The following is a 20,173-nucleotide window of genomic DNA, read 5'->3' on the forward strand; positions in this document are numbered from 1 at the left end:
ACCACACATCTTTTGGCTTTTTTTTTCTTTTTAAATAGATTTTATTGGAGTATAATTTATATATATTAAAATGTATCCATTTTGAGAGGACAATTCAATAGGTTTTGACAAATGTATGTACCTGTGACATGACCACCATAATCAAGATACCGGATTTTTTCATACTCCAGAAACTTCCCTTGTGTTCTTTTGTGGTCAGTTCCATATCCCACCCAACCTCTGGCCCCAGGCTGCCATTGATCTGCTTTCTGCCATTTTAGAACTTCATATAAATGCACTAATACACATGGACTCTTCTGCCTGTGGCGCATTTTGTTCAGCATATTTCTGACAGTCATCGCCTGGTTGCATAGGTCAGTAGTTCATTCCTCTTTACTACTAATGAGTAGTAGCTCGTGGAATAAGTATACCAATCCAAGCTTTGCGCAGTGGCAGTATCGTAGCCAATGAGGTTTATCCGAGGCGCGATTATTGCTAATTGAAACCAATCCACTTACGCAGTCATCTGATGATGGCCATCTGGGTTGTACCTCTGTCAAAAGACAGGAACCCAGGGCACCTAGGAGGATCAGTTGTTAAGCGTCTGCCTTCGGCTCAGGTTATGATCTCAGGGTCCCCTGATCAGAGTCCCACGTCAGGCTCCCTGCTCAGCGGGGAGCCTGTTTCTCCCTCTTCCTCTGCCTGCCACTCGCCCTGCTTGTTCTCTCTCTGTCCCTTTCTGCCAAATAAATAAATAAAATCTTTAAAAGAAAACAAAGGACAGAAACCACTCATTTGAACAGGGGAATTTAATATAATTGTTAACTAGTAAAAGGTTGTTAATGACTTAAAGGGGTACAAGAGGAACTAGAAATAGTAAGCAGGGTGAAGGGGAGCAGACTCAGGAGGAAAGAAGGACTTAGAAAAGGATTCCTTGCCCCCCACAAGGCTTTGATACTGACCTCTTTTTTTTTTTTTTCCTTTTTAAGATTTTATTTATTAGAGAGAGAGGGAACACAAGCAGGGGGAGTGGCAGGCAGAGGGAGAAGCAGGCTCCCCACTGAGCAAGAAGCCTGATGTGGGATTGGATCCCGGGATCCTGGGATCATGACCTGAGCATTGAGTCAGGTCCTCAGGACCTGACTGAGCCACCCAGGTATCCCTGATTCTGACCTCTTTGAAAAGAGTGTGGCCATCATAAGAATGGACAGCCTGCTTGTCAGTTGTGAAGAAACTTGCCAAGGGACATGGGCTGGCGCTGCCCCCCTTGGTGGGCTGCAGATACAAGATGGTACAGGTGGCCAGCAGCGGGTCTGTAATAGCAGTCTGAGAAGGCAAAGAACAGGACCTGAGATTGTGGCTAGAACTAGGACTCAGAGGTGAGTGCTACCAAGCATTAGCACCTGTTCTAAATAAAAATATGGAAAAAAAGGAACCACAAACCAGAAGTTAAGTGCCTTCCTGCCAATATATTTCTTGTGGAGTCCCTCTAGTGCCCTCAGTTTGACAAAGGCTGTCAGTTGGCAGAGGACAAATGCTTATAAGTTCCTGCTCTAATATCACAAAGCAGGGTGAAGAGGGATGGATTCAAACCTGAGAGATAATAAATTGATATTTAGCAACGTTTTTTTTTCTAGTTTGGGACTAATATGAATAACGCTGCTATGGACATTTGTAAGAACCAACCTTTGTGATCATATGTTTTCATTTTTGGGGGGAAGTCCATAGGAATGAATTTTTCCTGGACATATGCTAACTGTTTGCTTAACTTGATAAGAAGTGTTTGTTTAACTTGATAAGAAGCTACCACATCACAGCATTTTGCACACCCACTAACAATACCCACATCTTTCCCTGCACTTGGTATTGTCAGTCTTTTAAATTTTAGCCATTCTAGTGCATATGAAGCGCTATCTTTTTGTGGTTTTGTCATCCCTGATGTAATTTAGTTACTCTTTTCATCTCTACATGTTGAAATAGGGATGTTGGGCCTTTTCTCCCTGTGCTTATGGGTCATTTGCATATTTTCTGTTGTGAAATGTTTGTTCAAATATTTTCCAACTTGAAGAATGGCCTTTTCTTACTTTTGAGTTGTAAGAATACTTTAAACATTCTGAATAGAAGTTCTTTGTCAGATAAATGCACTGCAAACATTGTAATATTGAGATTTTTGGTCACAAAATATGATCTACCAAAAAAGAGGAAAAAATAAGCTTATAGTATTTTTAATATAAGTTTGCTATCATTTCAATAAATAGATAAGGTACCCTTAGTCTTTATAAGTTTATGTATTTAAATTCATAGAGAGACCTTGAAAACATAGTACAGTAATTACAGCTTCTCTTTAAGTTTTTTCAATTTGGGTGGGGTGACTGTTTAGAGTGGTCTTATACATTTTAGCAGGGGGTAGCCTGAAGGTTTTGCCTGATTCTTCCTATTGATAACGTTCAAATCACACTTACATATGTGCTCTTTTGGCTGCAAGTGTCAGAATTCCAATTTAAATTGGCTTAGGCAAAAAAGTTAAACTCATGATCACAGTACAGGATGCTTGCTCTGCTTGTCTCTCTGTTCTGACCATCAGCCTCATTCTTCCCTCTCACTCTTTCTCTGTATATTAGAAGTGTGACTACTGATACCTCCTAAGCTCTTCAGCTTGTATCGTTGGCTACCTGCAGAGAGACCATCTCAACTCTTGAGCCATAAGTCCAAGACCAATGGGAAAGGGCTCATTGGCTCAGCCTGGGTCACAAGCCTTCTTCTAGATCAGTCAACTGAACAGAGAGGAGGGAGAAATAGGTGTGAAGTTGTATCATATCATTGTAGCTCCTGAGAGAACAATTTAGATAGAATGAAGGAAAGGGGTTCTCAGAAGGAGGAGGGAGTCCTGAGAAAAGAATGGAATCTACGAGAGTATTATTGGGGGAAAAAATAGGAGACTAAGACTAGATGATGAATGAAGACTAATGTTGACGTTATGTGAGGTAAAGAGAGAAAAGGAGGTCTAGGGATTTCATTGAGAAAGTAAGGAGACATTCATATGAAACTTCAGATAAACAGGCATAATCAAAATGTCAACAAATATTATGCCTCACTTTCAAATACTTCAGTAAAAAAACAAATAGATGAAACACAAATGGCACAATGTAAAATATTAAAACTAGGTAATGGGTATATAGAGGTTCAGTATTCTAGTCTTTAATTTGAAAATTTTTCATCATAAAATGAAAAAATAATAATCAAATTCCAAAGTGGATTACTAAAAAGAAGTAAGCAGCATATAGGAGAAAGATTAGTCAACTCAGATAAAGAGATTTCATAGACTTACAGATATTAAAAATGAGAAGGCCTTTAAGATTGATCTGACAATGCTCCTTCCCCCTTATCTCTGCCTACTTGTGATCTCTCTCTGTCAAATAAATAAATAAAATCTTTAAAAAAAAAATCCTACAATGCTCACTACAATGCAATCTTTTAAGCTTTGCTCCTGGTTCTGCCACTAACAATGTGTGTTTGGGTAAATCACCAAAATTCTGTGAGACTTAGATATTTTTATGCGTAAAATGAGAAGACTGGTTTAGCTAATCTCAAATATTTTGCGCCAAACTTACTCAAAGCTAGCATTCAGGCATCAAATCCCTCAAGTGAGAAAAGAGTATAAAAAGGTGAGTCAGCCCTACTTGCCTGCTGTTCAAGACTCTTTTCTGCTCTGGCTGCAACTGAATTACTGTCCTCTACAGACTTTTTTTATCTCCCTCTACACACTTTTCACCCCAGTCACTTCTTCTGTGCCTGGAATATCTCTCCTCCCATCTCTAACTCATGAAATCCTATTGCTCTTATAAAGGTCCATTCCCGAAAGTTATCACTTTCATACTATCTTACTGAATTCCATAGGAAGATTTGACATCTCTCCTCACTAAATCCTATATTGCTTTTTGAACTTGTCATGTGGAATATACCAGATTTTACTTTTTATTATCTCTTTTTGGTCTTTTAATTATCTTCGAAAAATATTTGCCTTTCTACTAGGCTATAAACTCCTGAAGAGATGGGATCATGTCTTTTTAAATTTCATATTCTTAAAGCATTAGCATAATAACTTACATAAAGGAGACTCTTATTAATATTGGATTCATTGTAAAAGGTAGGAACAAGTTTAGGCAAAACTGTGAGTCAGCTATTTTGCTACCAAATTCTTATTGGCATAAATTAACCTTTTTTCCTGAAACTATGATGACAGAATATGATAATCAACTCTCCAAATAAACTTTTGTTGTGATAAGATTTTTCCCAGAAAGCTAAAACCCTGGCAGAAGAGAATGTACCTCAGGATTTTCTTTTTTTGGAATCGTGATTATTTGGCATGTTTTGTGCTGTTTAGAAGTTAAAGTTAGGATTACTGCCTTCTCTGCATGTTCTCAATTCGGGCAGCAAACATAGGAGGAACAACAGCAGAATGGAAGGCAATGCTCTAAGTTTCTGAGCAATGATTTGCTACCTCTGAAGGACTCAGTCCTCAAATGGAGGGCATGATTTAAGCTTGGAGTAGCTGAACCTCTCTAGGGTCTGCTGTCTGAGGGAAGCTGAAGAATGAGTCCTTGACTGAGCAATGCTCACCTAATGGCATATAGTGATCTGACTGTTAGTGAAGTGTGGTCCAATGAATGTCTGGGGATCCGAAGTTACTTTAGCAATTCCTTCGCTCTGGGTTTTGTGTATGTGTGGGTGGCCTGGTGGAGGTGAAGAATGGTATTGACAAGGGTTGTCTTAGCATGGGAAGAGGCATATGATCTCTCTCCTCCTTGACACAATTTAAATATTTTGGACAATTTATTTCAAGTCATTTTTTGTTTGCTTAGCTAAATTATTTCTATGTCATTATTTTAGAGGGAAACATGTATGTGATGATATATAGTTAATTCTTTTTTTTTTTTTTTTGGTTTTTATTTTTGCTTTAATTCACCCAGCTATGGAACAAATAACTTGATAAACGAACTGAAAACATTGACCTTATGAACACACTTGGACACCTGATGATAATGCCAACTAAATACGGTTAAAGCAATTAGATTTCATTAGGTGAGATATGAAATGTTTAGAAGATGAGAAGAAATTAGCAGAAGACTAGCTCTCAAATAAAAAGTGAGACATGATCTCATTATTTAGTGAAAATTTAAAGTAATACTGAAGTGTACTATAAGTTATTTGTCATGAGCTGTTGCTTATTGGTGATATATAGTTAATTCTTGATTATCCTTTTATTTCACTGCAATTTAATGCAGAATATACCTATACAGCATCATTCTGAAGTGATCATTAAGAATGTACCCAGGTATTTTATTTTATAATGTGTAACTATTCTCTTGGAAGCTTTAGGAAAGATTTTGGAGATTTTTTTCTATTTTGATGAGATTTATACTCATAATTGAATGTATTCTGTTTGGGTTTCTTTCAATTTTTTCAGCTTAAGATTAATGTAGGGCTTACAAACTCATAAATCAATTGTTTTCTTTTTTTTTTAAAGGTTTTATTTATTTATTTAAGTGGGGGAGGGCAAGAGCACAAGCAGGAGCAGGGGTAGAGGTAGAGGGAAAGGCAAACTCCCCACTGAGCAGAGAAGCCTGACTTGGGGCTCGATCCCAGAACCCTGAGTTCATGATTTGAGTTAAAGGCAGACTGAGCCACCTAGGCACCCCTCAGTTGCTTTTCAAGTGAACAAGTGAACAAAAAATGACATGTCTCATGGTTAATTCAGAGGTAAATGCATTTTCCTTTGTTTGTTAGTCTAGAATCTAACAAACATTTTGTAAGAAGCAATCACCAAAAATAGTTAGGAGAAACACATACTCATCCCAGTCACTCCCTCTCCTCCTTATCAGTGAAATTGTGGTATGTATTTCAGTACCCTCTACAGGAGGAAAAACAATACTTGTACAACACCAAGTTAGCATATTTTCATGTTCATTAATACAGATATTAAAGATTGTATATTTCCTAGAAGCATCAACAACTTTTTATTACCTGGATAACCTTTCTTTCATTCAATAAAAATAAACTGAAGGGCTCAGTGGGACCAGGATTCTGCTAGATACTGGAAATGAGACACAGAGCATGACTTCTGCTCTGTGGAGCTTACAATCCAGCTAAGACTAGCAGAAAAAGTCATTACAAGTGCTTTGAAGAAAGAGGGCAGGGTGCAGTAGGAGCAAAAGGTCAATTACCCAGGCTGTCCTTCACCCTGATTTCTTGATTCTTCTTACATTTCAAAATTGAGGAAAGAGAGAAAGGATAGAAGGTATAGTAAATAATGGTATGCACGCATACCTATCTTCCAGGAGGAACATTATTCAGTCAGAATAATAGTTTGTTTCTCAGTCCATGTGCCTGGGAGGTTTGTGTGACTACCGGTGGTATTTGCCCCCCACCTACCCACCCACCCACATTATACCCAAATCCAAAATGAGTAGGGAATGGTGCTGAAGGCATGACAATGTGGAAATTGATCTATTCGGTTTTTCACCTTTCAAAGAAATAAAACCTGGTTGGTGAACTCCTGTAGAATGGAATCTCAGAGGGAAGAGCAGGGTAAGAAAGCCATGGCTTTGTGAGGAGCAGAGTTCAGGGTCTAATTCCTGTTGCCTTATCAGCCTCCAATTGTACCTGTAGGGAGAGCTGATAATATCAACCGAGTACAGAGCTGGGGAACTGGAGTGCCTTGGCTACTTTACACTGACCGGAACAGTGTCAGGATAAATTACAGAAAGGGGGGGTTCGGGGGGGGTACGCAATTGTCCTTTTAGAAGTCTCAACCCTTTGTGGTCATTGAGTTGACACGAATTCACTGAGTAAGGATGGCTCGTAGATGGGGGTGAGGGCTGAGGGAAAGATTCAAGGACTAAGATCTTAAAACGAGACAGGCATTTGCACATGTCACGGTTCAAAAGATGTTGATGGTCCAGGCCGTGATGGTAAACGATCTCAGACTTCTCCAAAGCTGCATTTTTTTTTGTTTTGTTTTTAATTAGAATAGGTAGCATCTCCTTTGGAAGCCAGAATCCTGCACCGCGGCTAACCCTTTCGGCTGGCAGAGGCCAGAAGGCGTGTGTGCCACCGCCCCCAGCGCCGCGGCCCCGGCTGCCGAGCACTAATCCTGCCTGCGCTAGGCGCTCCCTCGCAGCCCGCGGGGCGCGCGCGCGCACACGACCGGAGAGCGCGCTCCCGCCCCTCGCGAGCGCGCCCTCCTTTCAGCCCCCTCCCATCCCACGCGCTGGTCCTCAGCGCCCCCGCCCTCCCAGCGCTCCCACAGCCAGAGCGCCGCTCAGCTGACCGGCGGGCGCCAGACGCCGCGGCTTCCAGTTCGCGAGAGCAGCTGCGGCGGCGCGAGTCTCTCACGCCGACACTCCCCCTGCGCGCCCCTCCCCCACCCGGGACCGGGATTGGGACCGACTGGGCGCGAGCTCGCGGCCGCTCCTCCGGCGCCGAGCGGGGAGCGAGGCTGCAGTGACGAGCGGCGGCTGCGCGGCCATGGGCGCGCCGGTGTCGCCCTAGGACAGGCGCGCGGGGACCGCAGGCGTAGCGGCGAGTCTTTCCGAGAGGCGGCGGCGGCAGGAGCAGCGCGGCCGGGATGAGCGGGAGCGGCGCGGCGCCCGGCCCGGGCTCGGGCTCCTCCCCGGCCGCCTGCCGCTTCGCGCACTACTTCGTGCTGTGCGGGATCGACGCAGACAGCGGGCTGGAGCCCGACGAGCTGGCGGGTAAGGCCGGGCCCCGGCGGCGCGGGGGGGTCCCCTCAGGGACGCGAGGAACGCTGCGGGGACGCGCGGGAGGCGGGTTCTAGACAAAGTCGGCTCCCGGCGGCGCCCGCTCTCCATCCGGACCGGCGCCCGGGCGGCGATTTAATGACATTGTTATTTATTCCGCGTGCAGGGTGCGCTGCTGAGCCCGCGGGCGTCGCGCCGCTGAGGGCGCCCGCCTCAGGCTTTTGCCTCCCAGGCGCGGGGTTATTAATAACCGGGACGGGGGCGGCCTCGAGGGCACGGCCCCCACCTGGCACGCTGTCCCTCTCGCCCGCAGCTGCACGCGGAGGCGTCCGGTGAGTCACCGGGCGCGCTAACTCCCCGGCCTTGCGGCGATCCGCTGCATCCCACCCCCCCCTCCCCGCCCGACTGCGAAGTTCCAGCCCTGGCACGTGACACGGCGCTCTGGCCCCCTCGGGGGAGGCGGCGACAGACCCCGCTGGGCGGCGGGGGTGGTGTCCACCGCGGCGGTGACGGCCTGCAGGGCGAGTGCAGGCTGGAGGCTGGTCGGACTTCATCCTTGACTGTTCCGGGTCCGCGCCGCTTCCCGCCTCGCGTTCGGCGATGACGGTCGTCACCTTTTGGAATCCTGTCTATTTGACGGTGTCACGGGACTAGGGAGGACCTTTGATCGCTTGGGATTTGGCACGACGCTTTGTTGGCACTACCTACACTGTTTCTGAGTTTAATTGTTGGACGTTCTCCCCTCACTTGAGTGCACCGTGTGTTACTGTCAGGCTTTTCCTGGAGGGGCACCTGTCCCTCCTCTTCACCCATTTGATGGCGCACTGCAGGGCCGAGCTGGGAACCGATGCTGGCAAAACCGGCGGTTGAAGGATGATGGGGGGCGGGGGAGGGCGGTACGGAGTGCGCAGCGCCGGGAGGAGGCCGGGGAGAAACGACCGATTTCATTTATTCACGCCTCTTTCTTTCTGCTTACCTTCTTGGGATCTGAATCTTTATTTTTGTTGTTGTTGTTAATGGATGAGACAAGTGACATCTATCGCCTGAACTTTATTTGTGTCAGTGTTGAACACTTAGGTCATAGCTTTCCAGAACAGCTTGCTTTGGACATAGCATGCCTGATTGCTTGCACCAATGTGTATTTTTGTTTTCTCTTTTACTCTTTTGGGGGGTAATAGAGGGGACTGGGAACGATGTGTTAAATAATAAACAATAGAAAAAAATGTGTTCGACTGTAAGATACAGTACTGATCCACCCGTGTCTTTGCTAAGCAAGTATCTTTTTAAGCCAGGTTCACAGCAGAACATTTTCAACAAAAATTGTAAGTCTAGTTTTAGTTAAAGGTTTTTAGAAAAGAAGGATGAGTACCAGATTTTTCTGCATGTGAAGTTATATAGTCATGTTATTTCTTCAGTTAAGATTTCCTGTACATATTAAGAATCGCTTTGTTCTGGTGCCTGGGTGGCTCAGTGGGTTAAGCCTTTGGCTCAGGTCATGATCTCGGGGTCCTGGGATAGAGCTGGACGTCGGGCTCTGTGCTCAGCAGGGAGCCTGCTTCCCCCTCTCTCTCTGCCTGCCTCTCTGCCTACTTGTGGTCTCTCTCTCTCTCAAATAAATAAATTAAATCTTAAAAAAAAAAATCACTTTGTTAAGGGATATGAAGTTAGAAAACATGTCTTCGGAGAGATCTGGAGAGATGCCTCTTTGGGGATTGAAGGGATTATTTTTATTTTTCTAGAGTCCTTTCTCCCCTGAACATCCTAATCATTTGTAGTGAGGGGTCACTTTGAGGCCTTTTGTCAGTAGTGACTGATGAAAGGAAAAAGCCTGTATTTTTTTCTATTTGAAGTCTGTATGCTTAGTAAAACTAAAACAACACCGGTAGGTGTGGCCTAGGACTCTTAAGGCAAGTGCAGATGGCTTTAGCAAAAGTAAGCAGTAAAAAATTAATTTCGAATTCATTTTTTAAACACTAACTGGCTTCTCCTTTTGGAACACTGAGCATGAGTGTGGATGCTTGAGAGTTCTGCTTATAATTGGGTGTTTTGAAATGATATTTTTGTCTGATGATATTTAAGTATCAGTGATTCATTCAACAAATAGTTTTGAAAACCTTAAGGTGTAGATTATATTCCAGGCACTGGGGACAGCTGTGAACAAAGCAGTCAAAAATCCCTGCCATCATAGTGCTTACATTTTAGAGTGAACAAAATGAAAACACATAGTTTGTTTCATGTCAGTAAGTGCTATGAAGGAAAATAAAGCAGGGAAATGAGACTGGGGTAGTGCTGAAAGAATGGTGGGATGGTGGGGTTGCAGATTTTAAATGAGATGGCTAGGGAAGGCTTCACAGAAAAGGAGACCTTAGACTAGAACCTTGATGGAGGTGAGGAAGCAAGCCATGTGGATTGTCTTGGGGAACATCATTGCAGGCAGGGGATACAGTGCGCAGGGAGACTGAGTTTCAAGAGTGCCTAGTTTGTGCAGGTAACAGTAAGGAGGCCAAGGTAGTTGGAGCTGAGGAAGGAGAAAAGTAGTAGATAGGAGCATAGAGAAAGGGGAGGGAAGATTGTGTAGGGCCTGATAGATAATTGTTGAGCTTTTACTCTAAAGTGGGAAGCTACTGTAAGGTTTCGAGCAGTGCAATGAGACTTGATGTACTCTCTAAAAGGATTGCTGGGCTGCCTTGTTGATTAGACTGTTAGGGGCAAGGTTAGAAGCAGACCAGTTAGGAGGAGGTTCTTTTTTGGTATGTGAGGTGGGAGGTGTTCCTGGCTTAGACCAAAGCAGTAGCAGTGAAGTGGTGAGAAGCTGGATTATTTTGGCGGTAGAGCCAGGAGGACTTGCTGATAAGTTGGATATGATATTCATATTCAAAGAAAGTGATCAAAGATAACTGTAAGATTTTTGGCCTAAACAATTACAAGCACCTCTATTTACTGAAATAAGAAGACTGAGAGAAGCAGGTGGGAAAGATGAGTTCAGTTTTGGACATGTTAAGTTTGAGATATCCATTAGACATTCAGATGGAGATGTCATGTAGGCATCTCTCAGGGATCAAAATTTTTATATAGATATAAGTTGAAAGCCATGAAATTGGATGACAATACCTAGGGAGTGAATATAGATAGAAAAGAGAAGAGGCTCAAGGCTTGAATCCTAGAGACACTCCAACATTCGAGGTGAGGAGGATGAAGAGGAAACAACTGAAGAGATTAAGAAGTATGGCCAGTAAGATCAGAGGAAAACAAGAGAATGTAGCATCACGTTACCAACTAACCATCTTGACTGTTTCCACAGAGCTTCATTGGAGAGGAGGAAACAAGGCCAGTGAGTTAGGCAAATTAGTCAGGAGGTTGTTTCTGTTTTGCTGCATTAATTTCAAAGTTAAATATAGTTAAGTTTCTATTTTACTTTTATGGAACTGATCTATTTTTATCACACTGTTTCTTAGCAAGTTGTCACCCTGCCTGTAGAAGGTCTAAGTTCACTTCTGTTAAATGTAAGTTCTACTGATTGCTTTATAGACCTTTTCTTAGCATAGGCATGCTCCTGGAATTCACACTTCGCAGGTGGTGAGGCATTGAAATAAAATTAAGGACCCAAGACTTATGATGAAGTAACAGTTAATAGACTAAAACCTTATAATAAAGTTATTAGGACTGTAGCTTGTTTTTTAGACATTCCTCCTAGTGAAGCCGAATTTTACCAACAGTAGAAAAAACTTCTTTGGTATATATATGTATATACACAAAGACACACACACGCACCCCTTGATAGACTGATATTTCCTATTATCCTTTCTTTAGTTCATCTTAACTGTTATGCTTTTCCTACTCACTGTATATTTTTAAAATACACTTTATCCATAAATAATGTTCCTTTAGATATTAAAGTAGAAACATTTACATTTTCTTTGAGTGTTAAATATATGAAAAAGGTTTTAAATTGATTATTGCATAAAGAAGAAAGAGGTATAAATGGAAGTTGTTGGAATTAGTTGACATGTAGGAAGGTAGTCATCATTTGAAATTTTCTTTCATGCTTCTCATTTCCTCCAAGACCTAGCTGTAGGAATTTACATGGTTTGGTTTACAGCACAAATCTTCTAGGCAGTAGAGAAATTAAGGACCTTTATTTAAGTAATATAAATGTGCAAGTCCCCATAGTACCTTATACTTATTGTTTAATCAATGAATGAGTATAAAGTTTACATAGGAGTCCACAAATTGTGTGGTGGCCAGAATATTCTTAAAGCATTGCAGTGGTAGTTTGGATTTAGTTCTGCTGAAGAGTACTGAAGTATGATGGGTGCAATCCCCACCCCAGGCCCTTTTTGAAATCTCTTCCTTGGTGCCTCTATTTATTTTTAGCTTTGGTTTTCTTGGGTGTGGTTTCCAGAAGAGCTTTGGGGCAGTGAAGACCATGGTCTAAATTCAAAAACATTTAACCCTTGAACAGAGATGGAGGTTAGGAGTGCTGACCTGTCTAATACAGTTGAAAATCTGCATATAACTTTGGATCCCCCAAAACTTTAACTACTAGCCTACTGTTGACTAGAAGCCTTACCAATAACATAAACAGTCAAATAATACACGTGGTATATGTTACATATATGCTGTATTCTTAAAATAACCTAAAAGAAACTTTTTTTTGAAGATTTATTTATTAGAGAGGGAGTAGGCAAGTGTGGGGGGGAAGGGCAGAAAGGAGGCAAGCAGACTCCCCACTAAGCAGGGAGCCTGACATGGGGCTCCATTCCAGGACCCCAAGATCATGACCTGAGCCAAAATGAGGAGTCTGACGCTTAACTGAGCCACCCAGGTACCCCAGAAAAAAAAATATTTTCTTTAAAGATTTATTTATTTATTTTAGAGAGAGAGGCATGCACACGTGTCTTTGGGGCAGAGGAAGAGAATCTCAAGCAGACTCCCCACTGAGCAGGAAGCCTGACCTCTCACCCCTGTGAAATCATGACCTGAGTGGAAAGGAAGAGTCAGAAGCTTAACTGACTGAGCCACCCAGGCACCCTGAAAAGAAAACGTCATTAAGAAAACCATAAAGAAGGGCACCTGGGTGGCTCAGTTGGTTAAGCCACTGCCTTCAGCTCAGGTCATGATCCTGGAGTCCCGAGATCAAGTCCAGCATCGGGCTCCCAGCTCCACAAGGAGTCTGCTTCTCCCTCTGACCTTCTCCCTTCTCATGTTCTCTCTCACTGTCTCTCTCTCTCTCAAATAAATAAATAAAATCTTTAAAAAAAAAAAGAAAGAAAGAAAACCATAAGGAAGAGAAAGTATATTTACAGAACTGTACTGTATTTAGTTTTTAAAATCTGCATGTAAGGGGACCTGTGTAGGTTTGAACTATGTTGTTCAAAGGTCACCTGTACAAAATTTGGTTGATACTGACAGTATCATGCCATAATAGTTCTGAAAGGGACCTTAGGCATCATTTACAATAAAGAGACCAAGGCTGAAAGATTAACGATCCTCTCAGAGAACACATATGACAAGCAGCAGACAGCAGACTAGTTGTTCTAGTATACTATGCTCTGTAGTTATTTTATTTAAGCTTAGAATTGAGATGAGTTTGACTTGAGTTTAACAAGCATTTTGGGCTTGTCTTTATTCCAGACTGCATGTCCTAGTTAAGACTGCTAAAGTATGCCTTTTAAAAACTGGCCTGCTGAGGCGCCTGGGTGGTTCAGTGGGTTAAAGCCTTTGCCTTTGGCTCAGGTCGTGATCCCAGGATTTTGGGATTGAGCCCCAAATCGGGCTCTCTGCTCAGCGGGGAGCCTGCTTCCCTTCCTCATTCTCTGCCTGCCTCTCTGCCTACTTGTGATCTCTGTCAAATAAATAAATAAAATCTTTAAAGAAAAAATAAAGTATTAAAAAAAAACAAACAAACTGGCCGGCTGTACAGGCTTCATGGGTTAGGGCTGCCCTGATCTGACCACCATTGATAGTATCTTAGTTGTTAGTTATCTTGTCATCATTAATCTTAAAAATAAAACTGCCAAGTTATTTTACCAGGAAAAGTGGATTTATTCAAGAATAGCAAAGAATTGCGATTCAGGACATGCAAACTACAGCAAAATCATAGGCAAGTCTGGGGAAGAAAATAGAGTACCCCTCTTTTTGTAGAGGAAAGAGGAGAGTCAGGAGGGGCTCTTATAAACAAAAAGTCCATTGGGGTAAACTGGGAGTTCAAAATGTAGTGGCTTTTCAGTGTCACTGAGTTGTGACAGTCTCTTATTGGCTGGGCTATTGCCAGGTAAGGAAAAAATCTTTATTTCTCCTGCTGAGGTGGTAGTTGGATTTGCAAGGTCTCTCTCTGTTGGTTCTGCAAATGAAGACATTGGTGGGGTATGAGAGCTCCCTCTCCTGGCCTTTGGCCTCCAATTTAGTGAGGTTTCCCTTTATACATTTCACACCACTCTTGGCCAACAGTGGATTATGTTTGGGAGTTTAGAATGTTTGGCCTGGTACCTAGAAGGCTGGGGAAGGAGAGGTACAAGGATCAACCTCCATTCTAAAAAGACCAAAGAAAATTAAAGGTCTAGTTATTATGATACGATACGGTGCTAACTTGGTTTTAAAAATCCACTGGAAATAAGACTCTATAGTGAAATTGGGCCAGTAGTGAATGTAGCTAAACTTTCAGTAATAACCCCAGGGCTCAGGCTTCTGTTCCATTGGTTAATGCAGGACCAGCCATCATAGGGAGCTTAGAATATGAGATGATGAGATGGGAAGGGAAAGGGGCTGAGAGGAGGATGTAAGTATCTTTGGAGAAGAATAAAATAGTAAGAGAAAGGGAAAGAAAAAGGGGATTGGGAGAGACAGAAGAGGCTGGAGGAGTACTAGTAATATCTGCTGAGGTGTTAAGACAGAGTTTTCTAAAAGTTCCTAAGTATATCCTTTTGCTTGTACTAATTCCACTGCTGGTCACAGATACGTTTGGAGTAATAAAAGTGTCTAGAATACAGTGCATTATTAGTCATAATTTTCGTGAGACTTCACAGAGAAGAAAATATTTTCTTCTGAAATTCATTGGAGGGTAGAGACAGTTTTCCTGTGTAAGATATTTTAGAAAACAAGTGCCATTATATCCAAACCCATTTCTGATGGTTATATCCAAACCCATTTCTGATCCATCCATTTCTGATGGATAACAACCTAAATTTTGTTTTTAGGAAAGCCATAACTAGCCAGTACACTTTGGATTAATCACATAGTGTTGGCTGTTTACAGTGCCAGGTTGTATATAGGTGACAGTTACCATTTTGTAAGAATCTATAATGAAATAGCAATGATAACTGATATTTACTTCCTGCTTTCCACGTGGCAAGCACTGGTAAATGCTTCATAGTTGCTTCATTTAATCCTGACAGCCACCTTAGGGTGGCATTATTTTCTGTTTTGCAGGTAAGGAAATGGAAACTAGGGAGTTGAAGTGCTTCACCCAGGTTCATATATTAAGTGATTATATGGGAGGAGGGATGGACATAATTATCTTCTTCTCATATTCTGAGCTTCTATGCTGGTGTGTCCTGTATTAACAAATGAACAGAAGCCTGAGCCCTGGATTGAAAAGTCTAGTGTGATTCGTTCATGTCCATAACCACTACATTTGCCACCTCCTTAATAACATTCACTGTGTCATACGGGTTATAAAATCTACCAGTGTAGGGACCACATGGATAACCTTATAATCAAATGAGATTATCTTTTTTACAGGGAAGTTATTAAGAAGGAGACTAGTGGTCTTTATGACTTTATGACTTTATGAACTGACCTACATTGTCTCCTGTTGTGGTGAGCACTGATAATGTCTCTTGCATGAATGAATTCCTTTATTCATTCATCAAAAGATTAGAAGAGTATATATATGATGTTACTTTTGTTTTTATTAATGAATATGTATATATATATATAAAGATAAGATTTTACCATATAAATACAAGTCATTTACTATATAAATAATCTTTCATCTTTTTAAAAATCTCCTTGTTCTTTTTACTGGGATTTATCATCTGTCTTTCCTTAGCATAAATTGTTATTTGTCCTTAGATGAATCTATAGTTTTTAAAAGGAATGAGTGATTGCTTGTGAAACCATAATTAGAGCTGGATGCACAGTTAGAAGCCAGGAGTCCAATCCTGGCCTGTGACTTAGGTCTGTGGGCTCAGTGTTCGTGAAGTGACTGATTTCTGAAAATACTACTCCTCTCTTCCATGAGTCTGAACTTGTTTTTGAGTGAAAAAATGAAATATATATGTTTTTAAAAAAATTAATCCTAAATGACATAGTGTACAAGGACTAATACATATCACATATGTCACATGAGGACTAGTTGAGTAATTATAATTTCAGCCATAAGGAAAGGGAAAAAAAATCAATTAGTCTTTGCAGTTCCCTTTTCAGAAAAGGTGCAGTTTTTAATAAGCTTTTTGAAATATTAATATCAATTCACAGACTCTCGATTATTATCTACATTGGCCCTTAGGGAACCAGGGACCCCTCTTTGGAATCACTGTATTAGCTAATCTTTTGAAGTCTATACTAGCAGTATGAACCAACTATCCACAAATGGGATAGGCGGTGGGAACTTAGAATAATTTTTTCCACATAAAATTTTTTAGTAGCTTCCCTTGTATATGGATTAAGATTCAACCTCTTTACCCTGTATCTTAGTTTGTTCAGGCTATTATAAAAGAATACCATAGACTGGGTAGCTTATAAATAACAGAAATTTATTTCTCACAGTTCTAGAGGCTGGAAGTCAAGTTCAAGGTGCAAGCAGATGCCATGTCTAGGGAGGGCCCTCTTTCTGGTTTATAGATGGCCCTCTTGTGTGGAAGGGGTGAGGGAGCGCTCTAGGATCTTTTTTAACCCCACTGAGCCACCCAGGTACCCCATCTAGGATCTCTTTTATAAGGGCATGAATCCCATTCATGAGGGCTCTACACTTCCCAAGGGCGCCACCTCCAAATACCATCACACTGGAGATTAAACTTCAACATAATGAATTTTGGGAGGGACACGTATTTAGTTTATAGCCCCCTGGTTTGCAGAGTTGTTCACGATCTGGTCTTTGCCACTTTTCCAGCCTTTTGTGATTGGATCACTCTTTCCTTCTATGTTGATTTTCTTAAAGGTCCTTAAAAACAGGAAGCTGTTTCTTGTCTCTTGTGTGTTCATCTTCTCTTCTCTCCCTGGAATCCTCTTTCTAGACCAGCATTGTCCGTTATAAATATAATATGAGACACATACTTGGTTTTTAATTTTCTAGTAGCCACATTCAAAAAGATAAAAAGAAATAGGTGATACTAATTTTATTTTTTTATTTTTTTTAAAGATTTTATTTATTTATTTGACAGACAGATCACAAGTAGGCAGAGAGACAGGCAGAGAGAGAGGGGGAAGCAGGCTCCCCGCGGAGCAGAGAGCCCGATGTGGGGCTCGATCCCAGGACCCTGAGATCATGACCCTAGCTGAAGGCAGAGGTTTAACCACTGAGCCACCCAGGTGCCCCAGATTTATGGGTGTGTTTTTTAACCTCTAAAATGGAAACTAGAGGTTTTTTTTTTTTTTTTTAATGAGAAACTGGATTGATGAAAAAGCAAGAGAGTAGATGAATGATAAATTTTTTTGAAAGGTATAGATCAGTTTTCTAATGAGCTATTATAATTTGTTATTAGCCTATTCTCTCTTGAAAAAAACTACGACAAATTAATCTTTTTTTAAAAAAACAACTTCATGCAAGCACATATGCAGGTAACAGCAAGGTTTTATTTGTTTTTTGTTTTTTTAAAAGATTTTATTTATTTGACAGACAGAGATCACAAGTAGGCAGAGAGGCAGGCAGAGAGAGAGGGGGAAGCAGGCTTCCCACTGAGCAGAGAGCCCAGTGCGGGGCTCGATCCCAGGACCCTGGGATCATGACCTGAGCCAAAGGCAGAGGCTTTAACCCACTGAGCCACCCGGGGAGCCCCTGTTTTTGTTTTTGAAGCATGTAACATACTTATTTATAAAGTAATGCCAGGTGATAGAACATAAATGATGGCTAGTGTTTATAAAATTTCAGAAAATGTTGTACTAAAGATTACCTGTAGCTTCCATTGTGATTTTAGAGGAATATCTTAGGAAACTGTATTCATAGTTTCCTTCTTCATGGGCATCCCTCATCAGCTTTGGACTTGGTCAGCCAGGACAGTTCCTCTATTATTTTTTCCCATGCATATTTTGTTTATATTGTACCTTGTATAATATTATGTTCTGCCTAAAGTTTGTCTTATTAAAATGGTACCATGTAGGGGTTACTGGGTGGCTCAGTTGGGCAAGTGTTGGACTCTTGATTTCTGCTCAGGTTGTGATCTCAGGGCTGTGAGATTGAGCTCCACATCAGGCTCTGTGCTGGGGATGGAGTCTGATTGATTCTGTCTCTGTTTCTATCCCCCTTGCCTTGGCCCCTGCTCTTATTCTTCCTCTCAAAAAATAGTAAAATAAAATGACCTTTTAGCTGGAGATACCAAGAAATTTTAATATGAAATTATCTTTTTCACATTACTTTTCAAACAACAAGTTGAAGAAGCTAAGAAGTGAGAATTCTAGAAAAAAAGTGGAGGTATTTTGTATGCTGCTGAGATAGTACATCATGATGATAAGTTGCTTTCTCAGATCCCTGCACCTTTTCCAAGAATCTGTGACTTGTACTAATTTTATTATAAATTAAATATTATAACTTTTAACTAACATGAACTTTTTGAATTAATACCTTTCATTTTTCTTTTATAAACTTGTGTACATCACTGATACAAAGTTATTTTTGACTTAATGCTTTCTTTAAGTGACTTTCAAGGATAAGTACTAGCACTATTAAGTCCAAAGTAGCTCTAGAAGTCACCTTTATACAATGAAGCTATGAAAATAGCTAACATTTATGGAGTCATGAATTGTGGTTGGTAATTTATAAACATTACTTTTAGTCTTCACAATAACTTGGAGGTGTTATTTTCCTCATTTTATGTGAGGTGTTCCCCAAAACTCACAGTTATTAAAAGCTGGGATTACCTCCCAGGCTCTCTGGCTCCAGCATCGTCCTCTTCACTGCGCCTTGCTGCCCCTCCAGATCCTCTAGACCAGCTGTCCTCAACTCGTGGGTAGTGACACATTAGTGGGCCTGCCGCTTCCGAGCTGACTCACGGTAATTATTTAACAATAGTTGAAATACTATGTAAATGATGCAAGTTTTAAAATAAGTGGAATGGAATCAAGGTCTTTCCTCTGTGATGCTGTTCTCACTCAGTTCCATTCTCATGTGCTTTTATTGGATGGAAGAGAAAGAGGCGACTTTATATGTACCACTGTAGTAATTGTGGACAGCTGATACTTAATGGGAAATTTATCTAGTTAATGCTACTGCTAAGCGACTGTTGCAGATGAGCTGTGAATGGTTTTCACATATCCATACTCTCTTAGGAATACCACTGCACAAGTAGTCCATTTGCTTCTCTTCCCTGTAGTTTTTCTTTTTTTAAAATTTGTTCATAATCTGAGGACACACAGGGAGTATGTTTTTCAATGCTTATGCTGATCTAGAAAACTAGATACTTTTCTAGATACTTTTCTCTATTATAAAATATGGCAGTGTCTTGGAAAGAACTTTAAAGTATGGAGTACAATAAAAATAGGTGAAAGTACAATTTTAGAGTTGTAGAATCTTTCAACTTCAACCCTGCTACGAGGACAGGCATGTTGAATGCTTAGATATAGGTTCTAAACTTTGAGACCCGTTTTAAAGTTGTTGTTGTTTTTTTTTTTTTTAATCACTAGTAGGCAGAGAGAGAGAGAGAGGAGGAAGTAGGCTCTCTGCCAAGCAGGACTCGATCCCAGGACCCCGAGATCATGACCCGAAGGCAGAGGCTTAACTCACTGAGCCACCCAGGCGCCCCTAAAGATATTTTTAAGTAGTCTGTTTTCTAGATCCCAAAGGGTTTTCGATGTAAATCCACCTGTTTTACATAATTTTCTCCTGCCCAAGCATGGAGAATCTAGGTTTCTGCTTTGAAGACCATGTTTCCTTGCCCTTTCTTCTTGTCCTCTTATGCAGCATAGCACGTTCTTACAGTCATTTATTTAACACAGGGACATACTCTCTAGTTTGAGGAAACAGTATAGAAGTGATACATAAATTAAGATTTTAATGGTCTTTTTAAAAAAGATTTTATTTGACAGAGAGAGTGTGTACATGCACATGCATGCAGTGGGGAGGGGCAGAGGGGAAGGGAGAAGCCGGCTCCCTGCTGAGCAGGGAGCTGGATGACAGGCTTAACCGACTGAACCACCCAGGCACCCACTTTTTGACAGTCTTAATTCTTCTGTGCAGTTTGGCACAAATTTGCTCAGACCAGGCTTTTTGTACATTTTTT

At 41.4% G+C, this 20,173-nt stretch overlaps 1 protein-coding gene and 1 pseudogene across 4 annotated transcripts in view; both read left to right on the top strand.

Annotated features, from left to right (window-relative positions):
* Window positions 1-417: 417 nt before the first annotated feature.
* On the top strand, window positions 418-543 carry LOC116866453 (annotated as a pseudogene).
* Window positions 544-7,315: 6,772 nt separating this feature from the next.
* Window positions 7,316-20,173, top strand: part of DENND5B (DENN domain containing 5B) — a 195,499-nt gene continuing 182,641 nt past the window's right edge. The window contains exon 1 of one of the 4 annotated variants that reach the window (XM_032855132.1): window positions 7,316-7,733. In XM_032855132.1, coding sequence (XP_032711023.1) covers window positions 7,607-7,733 — 127 coding nt within the window. In that variant the 5' untranslated portion in view covers window positions 7,316-7,606. The remainder of the gene's footprint in view (window positions 7,734-20,173) is intronic. The other 3 variants (XM_032855133.1, XM_032855134.1, XM_032855136.1) reach the window with 3 other exon arrangements.

This window comes from Lontra canadensis, unplaced genomic scaffold, assembly GCF_010015895.1.
Source record: "Lontra canadensis isolate GAN:19392208 unplaced genomic scaffold, GSC_riverotter_1.0 scaffold9, whole genome shotgun sequence".
Classification (NCBI taxonomy): domain Eukaryota; kingdom Metazoa; phylum Chordata; class Mammalia; order Carnivora; family Mustelidae; genus Lontra; species Lontra canadensis.